Source organism: Xyrauchen texanus, chromosome 34 (genome assembly GCF_025860055.1).
Source record: "Xyrauchen texanus isolate HMW12.3.18 chromosome 34, RBS_HiC_50CHRs, whole genome shotgun sequence".
NCBI lineage: Eukaryota > Metazoa > Chordata > Actinopteri > Cypriniformes > Catostomidae > Xyrauchen > Xyrauchen texanus.
In genome coordinates this window covers 5,948,549-5,969,813 of record NC_068309.1, presented here as the reverse complement: position 1 = coordinate 5,969,813, position 21,265 = coordinate 5,948,549, and the positions used below count along the sequence as shown (strand labels likewise).

The 21,265-nt window shown below is 46.0% G+C and overlaps 1 protein-coding gene across 1 annotated transcript in view; it reads left to right on the top strand.

Moving 5' to 3' along the window:
* Window positions 1-20,612, top strand: part of LOC127627438 (phospholipase A2 inhibitor and Ly6/PLAUR domain-containing protein-like) — a 30,638-nt gene extending 10,026 nt beyond the window's left edge. Inside the window, exons 3-5 of the mRNA XM_052103810.1 lie at window positions 17,991-18,128; window positions 20,072-20,179; window positions 20,374-20,612. Coding sequence (XP_051959770.1) covers window positions 17,991-18,128; window positions 20,072-20,179; window positions 20,374-20,564 — 437 coding nt within the window. The 3' untranslated portion in view covers window positions 20,565-20,612. The remainder of the gene's footprint in view (window positions 1-17,990; window positions 18,129-20,071; window positions 20,180-20,373) is intronic.
* The last annotated feature ends 653 nt before the right edge of the window (window positions 20,613-21,265 follow it).

The following is a 21,265-nucleotide window of genomic DNA, read 5'->3' as shown; positions in this document are numbered from 1 at the left end:
TTGAATGTAGAATGGAGGGTTGGGAAAATTCCTCTGATATTCATTTTAAAGATATGCAATACCAGTTGGATGTGCAAAGTAATCGGATGACTGCCATTGAAAGTCAGTTGCAACACATGTTAAACCTGCATAAGGACCACCATACAGAGATACGGCGTTTAGAAAACTCACTATCTGCCAAGCTTGAGACTGGATGCAGCCGAGTAAAAGTCACATTGGAAACTAAGGTCCAGGATTTGGAAAAAGCAACTATGGATTGCCTGAAACGGAGAGATGGCCAGTTGAGATCTCTGATTCAGTCTTCTGGGGGAGCCATTTCTACTCCAGATTTTAACCACACTGTAGCAACCCATAGTTCTTTTAGACCGGTACATTGCCAGACCCCCATTAAATTAGAGTTTCCAAAGTTCGGAAGTTTAGACGGAGAAGATCCCATTACGTATCTGGAGCGATGTGATGAGTATCTGGCTATACAGCCTTTGAATGATGTTGAAATTTTATCCATGCTTCCTTCTGTATTAACGTACACAGCTAAAGACTGGTGGCTGGCAGAGAAGAAGAAAGTAAAAACATGGGCACAATTTAAAGTCCCTGTAAAGTCAAAATTAAGTATGTGTTCTGAGTTTGTCATATCACAGAAAAATGTGTTATTAGCCACCCAGCCAAATTTGAATGATAAAAAAAGTCGGCAAGTACATAAAATAAGCTATCAAAATCTTGAAAAAAATGAGCAATGGTCTCTGCTCTCAAACGCTGGGGGCATGTCCGCTGGCTGCGCTGAAACCACGCCCACTCGCGGGAAAGCTGCCGTCGCCACACACACTCAACTGTCACCGCTACAGCCGGAATGGATGCTCCTAGCAGTTTATTAGGTTTTACCAAGCCATATATGTTTGAGCCTCCAGAGCCTGAATCTGATTCAGAGGACATTGACCAAGAAAGTCAACATCGTCCCCACGTTCTGCAACAGAATGGTAAGATTTTGCTCTCCCTTGTATGTGATCGTTTTAGGAAATTTAAATAAGGACACCGATCTGTTTCAGTACATGATCGCATCCAGGTAGTACGCATTTCTGTGCCGAAGTCATAGCTAACTAGCAAACTGTAGGCTGTAGTAACTAACAATAGTACTGACAGTAACTTCGCGATTGAGCTCAAACTGATGCTTGAATGTGCTCTATTTATATTGTTAGGGAGCGGCCAGCCTCAGGGGCTCCAGTGCGTCATCAAGTAGGGCGTGTCCAGGAGCTCAGGGGCTCCAGTGCGTCATCGAGCCCCGTTTTAGCCCTGCCCAAAAATCCGGAAAATAGCAATGGTGAAAAACTGTTTAACGGTCTAACTCCACAATTCAGTCCTTCACAGTTCACAGTCTTTGTAATATGTTTTAGCAATACATTTCTAACATTTATAATGTGTTTAGAATTTTTTTTTAGAATTGCCTTTACAGGGACTTTAAGTCTGCTTTCCTTCAATCCTTTTTATCTGATGATCACGAAGTTGAAGTGGAGAGAAGAATAAGAGAAAGAAAACAAAGAGTTGATGAAAGCATCAGGACATTTGCATACCAGTACAGAGCATTATGTCTGAGGTTGAAGCCAGCTATGACGGAACGTGATATCCTTCAAGCAGCACTCCGGAACTGCAATCCAAGAATAGCCAGTATTTTAAGAGGTACTGCAACTACTGTGGATGAGCTAGTACGTGTAGGAACGCTCATAGAGAGAGAGATATTGGTGAGGAGAGAGCCTTCTGGAGGCGAAGACATCAGGAAAACCCCTCTAAGCCTGCTGAAACCAATAAGTTCCCAAGAGGACGACAATCCAACCCACATATTGCTGTCTTTTCAGAGAACGATAGAAAGCCACTGACCACATTAACTTTGCCCATAATCATCAAAGGCCACCAATATCAAGCGATACTGGAAGCACTTATTCATTAGTGCAAGAGTCATGCTGGCAACAATTGACATCAAATCATGAAGTTATGCAATCAAGTAGAGGACAGTCATTTTCCCTTGCTAATGGTTATGTACAGTCATCCTTAGGGAAGTTAGCTTGGCAGACTACAATCCATGGTCACAATTATCCTCTAAGGGCCTATGTGATGAGAGACTGTGACTTGACTTTCTCAGTTGTATTGGGGCTTGAGTTTCTGATGACCTCAGGGATCCTCGATTTTAAAAACTCCACTTATACACTGCCCGAAGATTGTGATACAATCCACACCTTCAACACTTCATCCTCGCCGATGGTTAGTCTGCACCTTGCACTACCTTTAGTGTCAACGACTTCCACTACGCTAGCTGCCGTAAAGGAGTTAGTAGATCGAGCTGACGCTTCTAAAGCTCAAAGACGTCAACTAGAAGGTCTAATGCTTGATTGGCCAACAGTATGCACAGATAATTTGGGACAGACTTCTTTAATTCACCACCGAATCCATACTATCGATGAGATTCCTGTGCGTAAGAGAGCTTACCCTGTTTCTGTCACCAAACAAAAGTTCATAGATGAAGTAGTAAATATGCTTAACAAAGGCATTATAAGGCCTTCTGTTTCTCCTTGGGCAGCACCAGTGGTCTTGGTGCCAAAGAAGGATGGTAGTACCCGCTTTTGTGTTGACTACCGAGGATTAAATTCCAAGACTCCTCTTGACGGATTTCCAATGCCACAGATTCAAGATATCCTAGAGTCCTTGTATGGAGCGACCATATTCAGCACATTAGACCTTAAGTCTGGTTACTGGCAGGTAGGAATGGATGAAGACCGTATTAAAAAAACTGCTTTTGTCACCAAAAACAATCAGTTTGAATTTGTTAGATCTTCCTTTCGGCCTTAAAAATGCCGCTGCAACCTTTCAAAGGCTAATGAACAACGTTCTGAGAGATTACTTAGGGAAGTTCTGTTTTGTTTATCTTGATGACATTGTGATCTATTCCAAAAGCATTCAAGATCACTTCCAACATCTCAAACAACTCTTTGCAAAACTGGAAGCTTCAGGATTAACACTCAACCTCAAGAAGTGTTCCATGTTGCAAAAGACCATCACCTACTTGGGACATGTCGTTTCTGAAGAAGGGGTCCGTACTGAAGCCTCTAAAGTCAAAGCAGTCCGTGATTTCCCGATACCCAAGAATGTCAAGGAGGTACAAAGGTTTGTAGGCCTTACAAGTTGGTACCATCGCTTCATTTCTCACTTTTCTGAGCGAGCAGCACCTTTTATATGCACTAAAGGCTAAAGAGGCAGCTTGGGATTGGACAGTTGAATGCCAAAATGCTTTTAGTGATCTTAAAAGTGCCCTCCAACAAGCACCAGTTTTAATGCCACCTGACTTCACTAAGGATTTTAAGGTACAAACTGATGCTAGCGATATAGGATTAGGAGCTGTGCTGACGCAGGACTTTGATGATTTAGAACATGTCATCGCCTATGCTTCGCGACTTATACAGGGAGCTGAGAAATCGTACTCTACAGCAGAAAAAGAGTGTCTAGCTGTGGTGTGGGCTGTAGAAAAGTGGAGGCAGTACTTGGAGGGAAGAAACTTCGAAGTACTCACAGACCATTCTGCCCTGACTTGGGTATTCAATCAGCCCAAACCATCCTCCCGTTTGACCAGGTGGGCTTTAAGGCTGCAAGGTTGTAACTTCATTGTTAAGTACCATAAGGGATCCTGTAATGTGGTACCTGATGCCCTATCCAGAGGAATACCTGTGCAAGAGGTGGTAAGCCACATTGCCCTATGTCAACCCACAAAACCAGACCCTAATTTACCAGTCAGCTGGGATGAGATTGGGAGAGCTCAAAAGCTTGATGCTTCTTTACAGTCTTTATGGGAGTCAGCTAGGCAACCTAACACCGATCCAAACCGCATTGCTTACATTGTACAGAATGACTACTTGTTTCGAAGGGTACCTGACAAGCAACAAGGGTGCACTAGTCAATTAGTCATACCTGCATCACTGAGGGAAACGTTTTTGCAATTCGCTCATTCAAACCCATTGAGTGGACATTTGGGAAGAATGAAAACCTTACGGAGGCTACTCGACAATGTTTATTGGCCCGAGATTCGTAAAGATGTTTGGAGTTTCTGCACCCTATGTAAGACGTGTCAAGCCTACAAACCAAGAATCTCCAAGCTATCTGGATTGTTGCAGTCAACCCCAGTAGTGGAGCCTGGCTATATGCTCGGAGTGGATTTGATGGGTCCTTTCCCAAGAAGCCCACGATGCAATGAATTCTTATTAGTCTTTGTGGATTATTGCAGCAAGTGGGTGGAACTCTTTGCTCTACGGTCTTCAAAAACTCACCTCATAACCAACATACTGACAAGAGAAATGTTCACATGATGGGGAACTCCGGCATATTTAGTTTCTGACCGTGGGCCTCAGTTCACTAGCCAGTTACTCAATGATACCTGCAAACGATGGGGTGTAGTTCAGAAACTCACTACAGCTTATCACCCTCAGACCAATTTAACCGAGAGGGTCAATAGAACCTTGAAAACGATGATATCATCTTACGTCCATGACAATCACCGTGACTGGGACAAGTGGATACCAGAATTCCGGTATGCCATTAATTCAGCATGGCAAGAGAAGCGGCTCTTACTCCGGCGGAGATTGCATTAGGGCGCAAGTTAAAAGATCCACTTGGCGGTTAATCCATAAGGCTCCTAATCCCGACCATGTAGCCTACAGCACTGTTGAGAGGCAGAAAACTCTTCTTGACCAAGTGAGGGAGAAGACTAGCCAAGCCCAGGAGAGGCAAGGCAAATACTACAATAAACGTAGGAGGGCTGTAACCTTCGAAGAAGGGGATCTGGTTTGGGTCCTTACTCACCCTCTTTCTCGTGCTGCCGACTATTTTATGGCCAAGTTAGCTCCAAAATGGCAAGGACCTGCAAAGATCTTGAAAAGGATTAATAATGTCAATTACAAGGTAGTAATGCTTGACAACCTGAACCAAAGTGATACTTACCATGTTGAAAAGCTAAAAAGATTTTATGGGACTATTTGAAATTTTTCTTTTAGGGAGAGGGGTGTGTAACAGTTTTACAGTTACATTTGTCCTATTAGCTTTCTGCACATGCAATATTTAATCCTGTCACTAGGGGCGCTCTAGCCAGTGGGATTCCTGGTAGCATAAAAAGGATGGAAGAAGTAGCATGAGGGAGGAAGGATGTGTTAACCACATGGAGAAGCTTTCTCACCAATGCTGTCTAGTGTTTTTTTCCCTGATTTGAGGAACCTGAGGTTCCTAAGCTCAAATGTAAGTACTCTTGTTAGTACTTAGTTTGTATGTGTGATGTTAGGTAATGTTTATGTAGATGAGATGTAAATGTGTTAATGGTGGCACTAAGTTTATTTGTTTGTTTGATGCAGAGGGTTCAACGTGCAGTCATGAGGAGGCAGCTCAATTATAGCTAGGTGCTTGACGAAAATGGGATTAATTGTCTTTGATTTGCCAACAACACTTTTGTCATCTATTGTGCGTTCCACCAGCTACGGTTTGTTCACATTACCAACAGCCACTTGGAGGCTCGGATTCAGGCGGATGTGGCCTCATCTATATTGTACTTAAGTACTGTTTCACCTTGCTCCTATTACTCTTAAGACTGAGCTCTTGGTAGCCAAAGACTCTACTATGAAAGTCTGAACTGTTTTGATGTTTGCCTTGCAACTGGATGCCTATGTACTTTGTATGTTTACTGTCTGTATGGTGATTTGTGGTGTAATACACATGGCTCATTGAAACGCGAAAGTCTCTGGTCCCTTAATTCATTATGTAGCATCTAAAAGCGTTTTAAAAACAGGTGTTACAATATATAAAATAAAAGGAAATAGTGATTCTGACTGTGATGAACTGTCGGGCTCAAAAAGGGGGCAATAGAAAAAAACCTTACAAATAATCAATATGCAGTATAGAATAAGTCATATTGATTCCTTTTACTGTGATTTTATTATATTTTGTCCTTTTTTGAGCATGACAGAACACGGATGACAGAAAATCATTAGCTGACACGACATTAGAGTTGGGCTACAAACTGGGCTACAATAACATGTGAGCAACATGTGTGTACATGTTTGTATTTTTTAGAAAATATCGTTTATGCATGGTAAAAAAAAAGGAAAAAAAAGTTAGTGAAATAACCTGCACACCTGAGGAGACAAATATTTTTTTTTTTATTAAAAGTAGAGATTTGAAGCTTTCTTTAGACATATCTTCAGAAAGATGCTCACAGAGACTGCTGATAGCTCATCCTTTTTATTTTTTGCTTTATTTTACAAAAGCAAAAGGTTTTGATTGTGAGTGTACACAAATAAAAGTAGAACCTTTATAGTCTCTAATGATATCTTAAAAATCAAACGGGCACGTGCGTCGACCCCAGAGGGTTAAATCTAAATTCTGGACATCTAATTCATTGAGTGATTGACAAATCCTTCATAATGAATAAAAGACTTACCAGATTTTTATCTTCACACTTTCATCTGCTTCACATCACCTTCTAAAAAGACAAACAATTAATGTAGGCTTATATTTTCAAAAGCGGAAAATATAAGTTAAATATTAACTTGTTATAAGAGCCTGACTGGAAATTACATTTCTTTAAGGTGTTACATCTGTTCTCTGGTAGCTGCTGACTCTTTGCTAAATTTGCATAGTCATGATTGCTTCATATGTAGTTTTAAAAAGACTAATATAATCAACAGCGGACAATTGGATAGTTTAATATTATTTCTCACTATGTGAACATGATTGAAATTAAATATTTTTGTTACCTGTATCTTTTTTGGGAGAAGATGTGCAGCTCCTCTCTGAAGTGTGCGGTCTCTGCATGCGGTCTGGCTTTGAGGAGTTTCCTCTCGACATAAAAGTTATGGTACAATAAATAACTTTATTCTCATTACTGCCACCCACAGGACAAACTGTGCATTGCACCCAACATTGATTGGCGTGATCCCATTCCAAATTTAGGGGGGATTTTCATTACTGCCACCCACAGGGCAAACCGCATTGCACGCAAAATTGTTTGGCGCGATACCATTCCAAATTTAGGGGGGCCAGAGGGGGGGCCAAGCTTGTTGACAGGGGGGCACTGGCCCCCCCTGCCCCCCCAGAACCGCCACTGAGCAAGAGACGGGTTGATCCCTTTCTCTCGCTCTCTCCCCAAACCCAGCTGGTCCTTCGCATGATCTCGAAGCGCGTTCCGACGCTTCTTCAGATCTTGAGGAGGATCGCGATTCTCTTCCTGCCTCCGAGCATTCCGTCTGCGATAAAAAATCTACGGAGGAATTGCTCGATGTTGTTACTCGTGCGGTTGCCAGATTGGACTGGCCACGCGAAAAGAGACCCCCAAACCCTCCAAATTAGGGGATAGATTTTATCTTCCAGTCTAAGAAAGGGAACGCCTCATGAATCCCTTCCTTTCTTTGATAACCTCCATGAAGAGCTTTTTCGCTCATGGAGGAACCCCTAAAAAAAAAAAAAAAAATTTATTTATTCCCGTGTTCACATACCCTCGACGTCATTATATCCGACTATCGTGGGTGCTGAGGCACGGGGGTATTCAGTGATGCCGCCAGTCGGAGAGAAGCTTGCGGGCTATCTCTCGCCGGGCTCGGCATCGTCACTTAAGAAGCCCTCTCTCCCCTCAAAGCCTTGTAGGACAACCTCCACTTTAGTGGGAAGGGCTTATCAAGCAGCAGGTCAGGCTGGTGCTGCTCTGCACACTATGCTGTTTGACAGGCGTACCAGGCTGACCAACATGGAAAGTTCCTGAGGTTCGCGTCCGGGGGTGAAGTCTTCCAGTGTCAGGTTCTTTTGCTCGGTCTAGCCCTTTTTACCTGCACATTCACAATGCATGATGTAGCGCTGGCTTCTTGCGACTCCGGGGCAGCTGCATTCTGAATTATGTGGACGATTGGCTGATCCTACCGCAGTTCCAGGAACTGTCAGTTCAGCACAGGGACATCGTCTTAGCTCATCTGTTTCTCTGGGGTTGAGGCTCAACGCCAAGAAAAGGGTCCTCTCTCCCACTCAGAACACTGTCTATCGGGGCATCGTATGGAGTTCAATCACAATGCGGGCACAACTGTCTCCCGCTAGGATTGAGTCCATTCAGATCACCCTGAGCAAAGTCAGGCTAGGTCAAGGTTGTACTGTTATCAGTATCAACGATTTCCAGGTCTAAGGGCGACCGCGTCCACGGTGATCCCTCTGGACCTTCTGCTCATGAGACCGTTTTTGTTGTGGCCCAAAGCCAGGGGATTTCTTCCAAGGGCCAAAACCCCTAGGCTAATAAGGGTTACGCGCCTCAGGCTTCGTTCCCTTTCTATGTGGTTCAGACCCCGGTTTTCTGCCTTGGGTCCCACTGTAGGTGCGTCTTGTTGTCGCAGGCTGCTAACGACAGATGCCTCCCTGATGGGCGGGGTAGCGGCCTTAAGTGGTCGTCCAGCTTAAGGGGATAAGAGGGTCGTCAGCTCGTTGTCACAGTCACTGTCTCGGGTTGACGGCTGTATTTATGGCCCTGAAATCCCTCCTCCTGAGGCTGCCATGTCTTGGTGCGGGTGGACAATACAGCAGTAGCCTCTTGCATAAATCATCAAGGAGACCCACGTTCTTGTCAGCTGTATTTCTGATGCATTGGATTCTCCTTAGGGCCCAGGGCAAGCTCCTGTCACTCAGGTCAGTTATATCCCTGGATGCCCGTATGTGGGAGCAGATTTACTGTCCAGACAGAAAATACCAACGAGGGAGTTAAGAACTCCACCCTAAGGTAGTAGTTGCCCAGAGTTCGCCAGCAAGGGTTTTTGCCTCTTACTGATAGCACCACGCTGGCCAAACAGGGCTTGGTTCTCAGAGCTAATATCTTCCCTCGACGGCTCGCCTTGGGCGATTCCGAACTGGAAGGATCTTCTATCTCAGGCACAGGGCAATATTTCATCCCTGCCCCAAATTGTGGAATCTTTCATGTTTGGGCCCCTAAGGGTACCAACTGAGGGACACGGGGCTTTCTCCTGAGGTTATCGAGACCTTTTTAAATGCCAGGCTTTTTCCACTTGGAACAAGTTTGGGTGAGATCTTAGGGCAGAAGAGGACCTCTTCGCCTCTATGAATAGCGCAATGTTTCCTCTACTTCTCCCTGAAATCACCCAGCCCCTTGGGTCTGGGCGTTAAGACACATACATGACCCAGAATGCGTCTGTATGCGTTTCTTTCCCCGGTTTCTCTGCTCCCGGGAGTCTTGGCAATGTTCACCAGCAAGGGTCTTGCCTCCTATTAATGGTGCTGCGCTGGCCGAACAGGATATGTTTCTCGGAGTCAATACCTCTCCTCGACAGCTCACCTTGGGCGATTCTGAACAGGGAGGACCTTCTCATCCTTGGCCCGAATTGTGAAACCTTTCATGTCTGGCCCCTAAGGGTACCAAATGAGGTTCACAGGGTTTTCTATTGAGGTTATCGAGACCATTTCAAGTGCTAGGGCTCCCTCCACTTGGAACTGATCTAGGTAGATTTTTCAGGGCAGAAGAGGACCTCTTCACCTCTGTTGATAGCGCAATGTCTCCTCTACTTCTCCCCGAGTCCCCCCCCCCCCTCCCCCCCTCCCCCCTCGGGGCGATCGTGGTGACGCATACATGGCTCAAATGCGCTTGCATGCGTTTCCTTCTACTAAAGTTCATATTACAGAACCAGCTAACTGCCAGTTTGCTTCAGTTCTGGATTTTCTGTAGAAAGAACTGTCAGCGGGCACTTCCCTCGCCACTGCCAGGTTCTATGTGGCCACTGCGGTTTGCCACGGCTTGATGGGTGGGGGGCCCTCAAAGAGGCATCCTCATTATTGCCCGGGCCTGCGAGGTGCGCGGTCAAGCTTCGCCAGTAGGTTTTAGGGCGCACTCTACCAGAGGGCTCTCCTTCTCTAAAACCTTGGCTAGAGGTCTCCCTCTGCAGCAAGTTTGTGATGCGGCAGGTTGTCCTCTCCACAGACATTCATTAGATTTTTATAGTTTGGATGTTCTGCCACTCCGGGCTCTTATGTCTTTGAGTCGACATCTCAGCCCATGCCTAAACAAGTTTGTGATGCGGCAGGTTGTCCTCTCCGCACACATTCATCAGTTTTTATGACAAGTTTGTGTTGCGATAGGGTTCTCTTCGCACACATTCATCGAACTTTATGGGTTAGATGCTTTGCTACTCCGGGCTCTTATGTCTTTGAGTCGACATCTCGGCTCATGCCTGAACAAGTTTGTGATGCGGCAGGCTGGTCCTCTCCGCACACATTCATCAAAATGTTATGGTTTAGATGTTTATGCTACTCTTATGCCCTTGAGTCGACATCTCAAGATCATGTCTGAGACCTCTCGCATTTTCGTGAGTACACAGCACAACTGTAGGGGTCCGGCCAGCCCCCAGTGCGGCGGCGTGGGTATTGCGTTCACCATAGCGCTTAGCAAAAGCGCAGCATCATAGTGAGGCTTTTTGTAAAGGGAACGTCTCGGGTTACATGTGTAACCCTTGTTCCCTGAAAAAAGCGGAACGAGATGCTGCGCTTCTTTGCTGCACTGGGACGTCCCAGAACTGCTCTTCAAAAAGAAGTATCTGACGACATCTGGTGACTTATCCATTTATAGCCTGGCCGCAGGTGCATCTAATGATTACATCAGCCAAGGCTATAAATTCTGGTCAGTGTTCATTGACGTGTTACACACATTATTTCAGCTCGGTCACAACTAGGATTGTTCCCCATAACGCTTAGCAAAAGCGCAGCATCTCGTTCTGCTTTTTTCAGGGAACAAGGGTTACACATGTAACCCGAGACGTTTTCAGTTACAAGTATTTCTTTTTGTGGTTTGACAGCTTGAATGATAGACCTATTCAATGCAACATACAGAGAAATTGCATAATTAACATAGTTCAGTTTGCACAGTTACACCAGTTTCGTACACTAACCTGCAAACTCAACATCTCTTTGTTAATTCTTGAAGAACTACAAAAACTTTTGTAGCTTTGGACTTAAACCAGCTCGTAATGTGTGTGTGATGGCATGTTCATGCCACTACCAGCTTTAGTAAATGTTATGTCGCCCCCTTGTGGTCTCCAAAAGCTATTACATCAGACTACATTGAATGGAATGCAACAGGCAGAGAATTGAAAGCAAACAAATTAGGGTTATAATTTAAATAATGGCTGATGTTAATATACCGATGCCTCAAATGTATCGATAAAATAACATGCCAGTCAATAATCAATATATTTTTTTTATGACATCCCTAGTTTTTGGTTTTCCACTCAAATTCAAAATGTCCCTTCAGCTGTCACAGAAACGCTAACAGACGTACACTAAACACTGATTATTCCAACACTGATTATTGCAACATGATCACATGGGAAGTAAACATGATGCGACCAAACCAAAAGGGTTCTTGTCCCACATTGAAACCAAAAAAATCATATTTGCATCTCAAGCATGACAAGCATGATTCTCAGCTTTTATTTACCATATGAGATAAAAAAAAAAAAAAAACATTTACTCCACTGACGTTAGGTTTAGGGCTGGGGTTTGAGTCAGGTTAGTAAATATGTATTTCCCTGTCTGTCGCTCTCTCGATGTTGTGTCAGAGAAGTGACACCAGGGGTCTCTCTTGAGTGCAGAATATGCCTCTGATCTATGAAAAAAGGCCAATGAGAAGTTGGCAGCTAGTATTTGCATACCCTGCCCCCGGACATACGGGTATAAAGGCGAGGAAATACTATGAGTTCATTCAGAAATTTTCTTCGGAGCCGATGGTTGTGCATGCTGTTTGCTACAAGTCACACCCGTTCCCGTATTCCTCTGACGCTCTGCATGCTGTTGGATTGAAGGCGCATTACAGCGGCTATTTCTCCTCCTTTGCACGGCAGTGCAATTTGCCCCTGGGCGCTTCGGCAGCGCAGAAACAAACTCTAAGAGAAATATTTAAAAGAGTGATTCCTCTAAAAGAGTATATTTTCACCAAAAGAGCAATACACAGTGGCATTGAATGTCCTTTTGAGGATGTGTCTTTTTAAAGATGCCTTTCTGCCCCTGTGTAGTTCCTGGATGCTGTAGAGTGCTCTCCGCTTCAGACGGCCACAGGCATTGTCTCGTGTGTCTGGGCAGTGATCACACCGAGGCTGCGTTTGTGGATAGTTCATGCTTTCACTGCGAGGGCATGACCATGGCAACGTTGCGGTCACGGCTCGCTTTCAATAGAAAGCAAGCCACTCCAGCCGCCCCCTGCATTGCTCCTTCCCACGGGATTGAGGATGGTGCGGGTGGCGCTCCATCGGGTACCACCCCTCGGACCACCCGCCAACCGGCACGCTCGTTGACTTCCGTCCGTGCTCGAGGCAACAGCGGCTCGCCTCACAGCCAGCCTGCCTATCCTCTGGAGCTTGAGGTGGATGAGCTCGCCGTTGCATCGGAGAGCGCAGTATCTAACGTGGATGACTCCCCTGGGTTGTCGCCTTCGGGCCAGCACGCTGAGGCTGACGCTCAGATGACCGATATGCTTCCCCAGGCCGCCGCTAGTGTGGGCTTGGACTGGAAACCGCCGTCCTACCCACAGCCATCGCGGTTGTTCACGGAGGTGCATGATGAGCTGACATCATTGTGGAGAGCTCGTCACAAAGCCACTCGCTCATCCGCTCTCGCTACCCTCCACGGCGGAGCGGCCCACAGGTACATTGCGATTTCCCCCGGTGGATAGGGTTGTTGCCGGAAACCCTACCACCTGGCGGGGTCACCTGTGCACCCTTCCAAGGCCTGTAGGACAACATCCACGCTGACCACGAAGGCCTACAGTGCCGCCGGACATGCCGCTTCCGCCCTGCACGCCATGGCCCTCCTGCAAGTCCACCAGGCCAAGGCACTCAAAGAGCTGCACGTGGGTAGCCCTGATCCCGATGTGCTGCAGGAACTACGCCATGCTCGTGGTCCAGGAACGTCATCTGTGGCTGAACTTGGTCGAGATGCATGAGACTGACAAGATTCGCTTTCTCGACGCCCCAGTCTCCTAGTTCGGCCTCTTCAGCGACACCGTCGAGGACTTCACCCAGCAGTTCTCTGCGGTGAAGAAACAGACGGAGGCCATCTCTCATGTCCTGCCCCGCCGCCAGTCTGCCGCCATGGGCCATGCCCCGTCTGCTCGCCGAGGGTGTCCCCCTGTGAAGAGACACCAGGCTGCTCAGCCTCAACCTGGGCCCAGCTCTTAGCCCACGCATCAAGCGCCCCGCAGGAAGCCGCCCCCCCTGTCTCACGGACCCCCTCGAGAACCCGGAAGGCTCCCAGGCGCTCCTGAGATGTTCGACCCAGAGCCCGAGATGTTAGCTCCAGAGATGGTGAGACCACTTTGTCCCCCGGTGGAGGGCCGGGAGGAGAATCTTTTGTTGAATTCATTTCATTTGCTGCTCCCCTTAGACGGGGCTGCGGTACCCAAATTCTCAATAAAAGATACATTTCCTTTGTCTCTGGGTCACCTGGCCCGCAAATGCTGTTCTCACGGCACTCTGCCACCAGATCTCAACAGTCCCGGCATGCTGGACGCGGACCCCCCGCCTTCAGCCACACGACTGTTCCCCGACCGTTCCTCAGTCGCCAACCCGCCCCCTGCCGGGTGTGCGGAGCAAGGTAAGTGCTTTGAGTCTTTTCTCAGCACTAGAGCCTCGGGACGCACCCTTGCCTCCCAACGCCGTACTACCTGCTCCGCCCCACTGCGAATCCCCGCCGGGTACATCAAAAATACTAGTCCCTTTGGTGCCTCTAGCACGGAGATTGGATGGGTGGCTTTCACTTCCCAACCCATCACGCTGGCTGGCCCGGACCATCCGACTCGGTTACGCAATTCAGTTTGCCAGGCCCCCGCCCCCCCTTTGCGGGCATCCGCTTTACTGTAGTACACGGCGAACATGACAAATCCCTGTGCGCGGAAATTGCTATTTTTTTTTTTACTCAAAGCAATAGCACATCTTAACTTGCGTCCGGCATCTAGATTGTTCACAGCGGTAGACCCGAAGGACGTGTACTTCCACATCTCAATTTTGCTTTGACACCAACCCTTTCTACGGTTTGCGTTCGATGGCCAGGCATACCAGTACAAAGTCCTCCCCTTCAGCATGTCTCTGTCCCCTCGCGTCTTCAAGAAAGTCGCAGAGGCAGCTCTTGCCCCCCTCCGAGAAGCCGGCATCCACATACTCAATTACCTCGATGACTGGCTCATACTGGCCCACTCCCGATAGTTACTATGCGCTCACAGAGACCAGGTGCTCAGGCACCTCAGCCGCTTGGGGCTTCAGGTCAACCGAGAATAGAGCAAGCTCACCCCGGCTCAGAGCATCTCTTTCCTCAGTATGGAGTTAGACTCAGTCTCAATGTCAGCACGCCTCACCAACGAGCGTGCGCAGTCGGTGCTGAAATGCCTCGCCAAGTTCAGGCCAGGCACAACGGTTCCTTTAAAACTCTTCCAGAGGCTCCTGGGGCATATAGTATCTTACGCGGCGGTCGCGCCGCTGGGGTTGATGCATATGAGACCGCTTCAGCACTGGCTTCAGACTCGAGTCCCGAGACGAGCATGGCGCCATGGCACGCACCGTGTGACGATCAACCCCGCCTGCTGCCAGACATTCAAACCCTGGACAGACCTCCGCTTTCTACGGGCAGGTGTGCCCTTGCAGCAGGTGTCCCGACACGTCCTGGTCACGACCGACGCCTCCAGACTGGGTTGTGGCGCAGTGTGCAACGGGCACGCAGCTGCATGCCATTGGAGAGGGGCCCCACTGCGCTGGTATATACATTGCCAAGAGTTGCTGACTGTTTTCTTTGCCCTGCGGAAGTTCCTCCCATTAGTTCGGGACAAACATGTCCTCGTCAGGTCAGAAAGCACCTCCACGGTAGCGTACATAAATCGCCAAGGCGGCGTACGCTCCCGCCACATGTCGCGACTCGCCTGTCGTCTCCTCCTTTGGAGCCAGCTCAGGTCGCTGCGTACCACTCACATCCCGGCAAACTTAATGTGATGGCGGACGTGCTGTCACGACAATGCTTGCCCAGCTTCACCCCCAGTCGGTCCAGCTGATTTGGGAACGATTCGGCGAGGCCCAGGTAGATCTGTTTGCCTCCCGAGAGACCTCCCACTGCCCGCTCTGGTATGCCTGAACAGAGGCTTCCCTCTGGGCAGACGCACTGGCATACAGCTGGCCCGAGGGGCTGCGCAAATATGCATTTCCCCCAGTGAGCCTTTTTGCACAGGTGCTGTGCAAGGTCGGGGAGGACGAGGAACAAGTCACACTAGTGGCTCCCTATTGGCCCACCTGGGTCTGGTTCTCGGAGCTGATACTCCTCATGACAGCCCCTACCTGGCAAATTCCCCTGAGGAAGGACCTTCTTTCTCAGGGGCAGGAACCTCCACGTCTGGCCCCTGGACGGGATGCAGAAGATCTAGCCGGTCTACCACCTACCGTCGTTTACATGATCAACCCATCTCTACGCCCTGAAGTGGTGCTTGTTCGCAAATTGGTGTTCTTCCTGAGCCGAAGACCCACAGAGGTGTGCAGTTAGGTCAGTGCTCTTATTCCTACAAGAGAGTCTGGAGGGGAGGCTGTCCCCTTCCACCCTAAAGGTGTATGTTGCTGCTATCGCGGCCCACCACGACGCAGTATACGGCAAGTCCTTGGGTAAGCACGACTTAATCATCAGGTTCCTAAGAGGTGCCCGGAGGTTAAATCCCTCCAGGCCAAGCCTGTTCCCCTCATGGGACCTCTCGGTAGTCCTCACGGGCCTCCAGAGACCTCCCTTCGAGCCGCTAGAATCAGTTGGACTCAGGGCCCTCTCTCTTAAGACTTCCCTGCTGATCGCGCTTGCCTCCATCAAGAGGGTCGGGGACCTGCAAGCGTTCTCTGCCAGCGACACTTGCCTGGAGTTCGGTCACGCAGACATGTACGTTTTCCTAATACCGCGAACGGGTTACGTGACCAAGGTTCCTACCACTCCCTTTAGAGACCAGGTAGTGAACCTGCAATCGCTGCCCCGGGAGGAGGCAGACCCAGCCCCTTCGTTGCTGTGTCCGGTACGTGCTTTGCGTACCTACCTGGACCGCACGCAGAGCTTTAGATGTTCTGAGCAGCTCTTTGTCTGCTTTGGGGGACAGTGGAAAGGGAACGCTGTCTCCAAACAGAGGCTTTCCCACTGGGTAGTGGACGCAATTTCATTGGACACACAGGCCATGCCCCCCCCCCTCCCCCTTTGCGGGTCCGAGCTCACTCAACAAGGAGTGTTGCGTCCTCATGGGCACTGGCCAGGGGGACCTCTCTGGCAGACATATGTAGAGCAGCGGTGGGGCAACACCCAATAACTTTGCGAGATTTTAGAGTCTCAGGGTTGAGTCAGTAGAACTCGGTAACAAGCTGATGGGCTGGCCGGGTGAATAGCTTGCATATAGCGCCCTTTCCCTCGGTTGAGGTAAAATTATGCGTTTTTTCTCCCAGGAGATCCCACTCCTTGGATCCCTGGATGATTCCCCCCTAGCCCTTGTGGGTCTGCAGTTCAGCGGAGGAACTTGCTGACTCAATCCACTGCGGGTACTTAATCTACCCTGTACTGGAATAGGTGCTCCACAGGTTAAGGACTCCTACGCGGACTCCCCCTGTGTGTATTTTCCGCGGTACGGTCCCCTTACAAAAGTGGACCCGCATTTCCTTAGGCAGTCCCCGGCTGCCCTCCGGTCGCCGTGTTGTAGCAACTCCCCTCTCCTTGAGGCTGGATCTACCACCGCGCCACTTTCCACATGTTGCCTAAAAACCAATGTGACGTATTTACCACTCTTACCTCCCCTTCCGGGAAGGTGTGGTCTCCGCAGGGTCTTTTCCCCCTGAAAGAATAGGAAACTGGGTAAGACCCCCTTCCCTTGATGCATATAAGGGCCCCGGCCGTTTATTGCTCTATGCGAGAAACATAGAGAGAAAAGAGGCCCAGCCAAGCGTGGCCTGTTTTTTGGGGGTATCGGGGAAGGGTACATGCAGTCTGACACAGCTTGTCGCCTTGGCACATAAAATACCTGCCCGCTCCTGTGTCAGCAGAAAACGTACACTGCTCAGCGCATGGCGTGATTTAAGTGGGACCCCTAGTGTCGCTTCTCCGACACAACGTCGAGAGAGCAACAGACGGGGAATGTCTAGGTTACGGATATAACCTCTGTTCCCTGATGGAGGGAACAAGACGTTGTGTCCTCCCGGCCACGTCGCTGAGCCGAGCCACTGTAGTGGCCGGACCATTTCTGGCTCCTCAGAAAAATCCTGAATGAACTCATAGTATTTCCTTGCCTTTATACACGTATGTGAATATGCGGGAGTATGCAAATACTAGCTGCCAACTTCTCATTGGATTTTTTTCATAGATCAGAGGCATATTCAGCACTCGAGAGACCCCTAGTGTCGCTTCTCCGACACAACGTCTCGTTCCCTCCATCAGGGAACTGAGGTTACATCCATAACCTAGACATTTTGTTGACTGTATTACATAATTTACAACAACAAAAAAAAACTCACTTTTGGCACCACCCAGTGGATATTTCACCTGGAAACTGGAGCTTATGTGCCCAGATGTACAAAAACAGTTTCTGCTTCAGCCACTGGAAGCGGAATTTCTTAAGTGGTTAGAATTTAGAATTTTGGGAAGCACAGACCAAGTTTAGCTGAAGAACTTTCAACCAACTGTCACCAGTGAGATCAGAGTGAAATACAGTGTGAAGCAATTTACACTAAAATGTTACAAGTAATTAATTAATTGCACTTTGTACAGTTTAGTCTAAATGTATTCTGACCACATATTTTCATTAATTTATTAAGTTATTATATGACTAATATTTACCCAGACCTACATGGCAACATTTCCAAGAAGATATCACTGTGTTAATTTATGACTGACCTTATTGCATTAAGTATTGTTATTCCTGTATGATTCATTTTTATCATTGTTTTCAGGCAACATTACTGTGGACATGAAAATAAAGACTTGTGCTCAGCCAAAGGATTGTCAAACTGGGTTCATGAACCTCGGCAACACTAAGATTTCTTCTATATGCTGCAGCACTGACAACTGTAATAACAAAGATGCTCCAGGTACTGTCCTTTACTTTCCATATAATGATCTCCTTAAAAGCTAACATGAAATATGCTCAACAAGAGAAACATTTAGTTTGGGACTTCATTTCATTCATTGAGAATTAATTGGACCATAAAAAGTCATCTCTATATGATTTTTATTTTCTATATTGCATTTAAAGGGGAGGCTTTGAAAATGAAGAGAGCTTGTTGATGTCAGCTGAAAAGATAAAGTTGTTTCATAGGTGGAGCATGTTAGTACATTTTGATGAAAGATTACAAAGACAACATTTTGTGTGTGTGTGTGTGTGTGTGGTGCACAGATGAAGGAAAAGGTATATAGTAAATGTTAAATATGTGTCAGATGTTTTTAAATAATTCATGCATATGCTTCTAATACATTTTTACACAAGAAAATAAATATTTATTTTATCAATGTAAAAAATTCAGACAATTTTCATTTAATCATTGTGTAGCTGATGTGTTAACCCCTTAAACTCTGCATTTTTCACAATTTTTCACACTCAAATTTAAAAGCTCACCATTTACACATACTGTGGACTAATAGCAAAAAATTAAATTTTTCAGAGAACTGCCCAAATAAAAAAAAGACTCATAAGTCTTTCAAAGAATTGAATTTTTATAATCTTATGATAAACAGAATATTTTATTTATTTATTAATTTATTTATTTTTGTCCTAAATTTGTAATGTAATTCTGGTTCTGTTTCTTCTACCTCACTGTGAAAAGTCTCATTTTATTCCACTAGGTGGCAGAAAGCACTAGAAAAAATATTAAATCACAATATACAGATCTGAAATGTTGGTGTAAAACCCATTTTAGCCCTCACATATGTGCTCGTCCATAGATATTCAGTCTAATGTTCAGTTCAAGCACCACCCTTGTTGTTTCATTGAATATCTCGGCCTCTGAAGCTCAATGTAGGTGTCATTAGAAAGCTGAGATTCTCCACTTTGTGATGATATAAAACATTTTATCATCAATAGTCGAAAACATATTGTGGCAGGGCGGAGGCTTGATTAGCCTAATACAGGACCGGGTGTGTAGGATCACGACCCGGCCCCGCCCCGCCCTCTGCCCTGCCACACATATTTTTTGATGTTTTGTTTTACATGCTTTTCCTTCTGGACCTCTAAGATGTATCATTGGATTATTCAGCCGATCAAGATCACAGACAAGTAAAAAACTAATATTTATATATTAATATTTTTAGAGAACTTTCTAATGGTAAAAGCAGATATAATGTTTTTGTCTATTTGGTGTTTACAGCAGCAGTAATGGGAGCATAAAGAGACGTTTATATTTGATGACTTACAGAAATCATATTTCACTTTGTGATTCTATTGAAAATCTTTTGAACTGTGGTATTAGGTCAACAAAATGATCTGTACAGTCACATTCCTGAGAGTTTTTTCCTCCCCTTTTCTCCCCAATTTGTAATGCCCAATTCCAATGCCCTCTAAGTCCTTGTGGTGGCATAGTGACTTGCCTCAATCCGGGTGGCAGAGGACGAATGTCAGTTGCCTCCGCATCTGAGACATCAAACTGCGCATCTTTTCACATGGCTTGTTGAGCGAGTTACCTCGGAGACATAGCCCCGGGCCAATTTGGTTTCTTAGGAGTCCTGGCTGGAGTCACTCAGCACGCCCTGGATTAGAACTTGCGACTCTAGGGGTGGTAGTCAGCGTCATGTGAAGAACATTTATTTTCATATAAAAACATCTAGAGGGCGCTAATTTTCAAAGCAATTGTTTTGAAGCCTTTTTTGTTATTTTAATTAAGATAAATGCAGAAGTAATGTTTTTCTCTGAAAAGTTCAGATTTAAAGTTTTCAAATGAGACTTCATATGCTTGACTTATTTATATGGAGAATTTAAAATTTTAAGCATAAACTTTTTTCACGATATAGCGTTATAAAATTACCCTTGTTTCTTCTGTAGATCCCAGCTCTACCCCCAATGGGAACCAGTGTTACTCTTGCAATGAACCAAACTGCTCAAACGTGCTGAAATGTTCAGGAAATGAAGACTACTGCGTTAAAGCGTCAGGTAAGAATCTGGTAACTGAAGAAGAAAGTTAAAGTAATTATTTGGTCTTTCCATCATTGGTGGGCCATATATTATCCTGAACACATTATGATGCAAACATCTGTCTTAAATACAGTTTAGGGTTCACAGAGGAAAGCTCTGCCTTTGCTTGTCATTTATTTATGACTAAACTTCTTTTTACTCTCTTTTATCAGGGTCTTTTGGCGACGTGTCAGCTACTGTAAAAGGATGTGTCTCTAAATCTGTCTGTGAAACCGCAACATCGATTCAAAATCTTGTGAATGTCACATGCTGTCAGGGGAACCTGTGTAACAGTGCAAAGAGCTTCACCCAGAGCTTCATGCTTCTCTTGTTGCCACTGTTCTCCTACACCCTGTTTAACTGAGTTTCACAAAGTGTATGAAGATTAAAATAAAAACATTTTTTTATTGAATATTAATGAAGTAACATCATTTGTGTAAAAAGTCATTATAATGAACGGTTGTTTAGATTAAAATTTGTCATGAAAATGGCAAAGAAGCCTTTTAACTCACATCTGGGGTAAAATCAGAGTGGTTACAGTGATTTTGGTAAATATAGGGACAATAGTTTTATCACAAAATTTGTCAACTTAGGCGTATACTTTTGATATTTTTATGAGTAACAATATAAAATAATGTTTACTCATTGTGAGTCAGTTTCCGTCACAGGATTTTAATATGTTCAAATGACTAATTTCTTGTTTTACTCCACTTTACAATATATATTGGTGTTTTATTGTGCAAATGTTTCAACTCAATCTCATGTTCTGATGTATTTATACAATAATATTGTATTTAAGAACGGGAAAGCAAGGGTTAATTTGATTTTAACAAAATGGTATAAAACAATTGGAAATGGTGGGAAAATGTTGTATTTAAGCGAGAGGGAAAAAAGATGGGCAACCAGTGTTGTAGCACATGGACAAGGTTGTTAGCGCTGTTTGAGCACAATGGAAATGCTGGTCTCCATTGTTAATGAGGGAAGTGGGTACTGCTTTAATAGCATAAATGGGTAGCTTTTAGACTGTTTTTAAAATGACCTTGGTTTATTTGCTCTTAAAGGGGT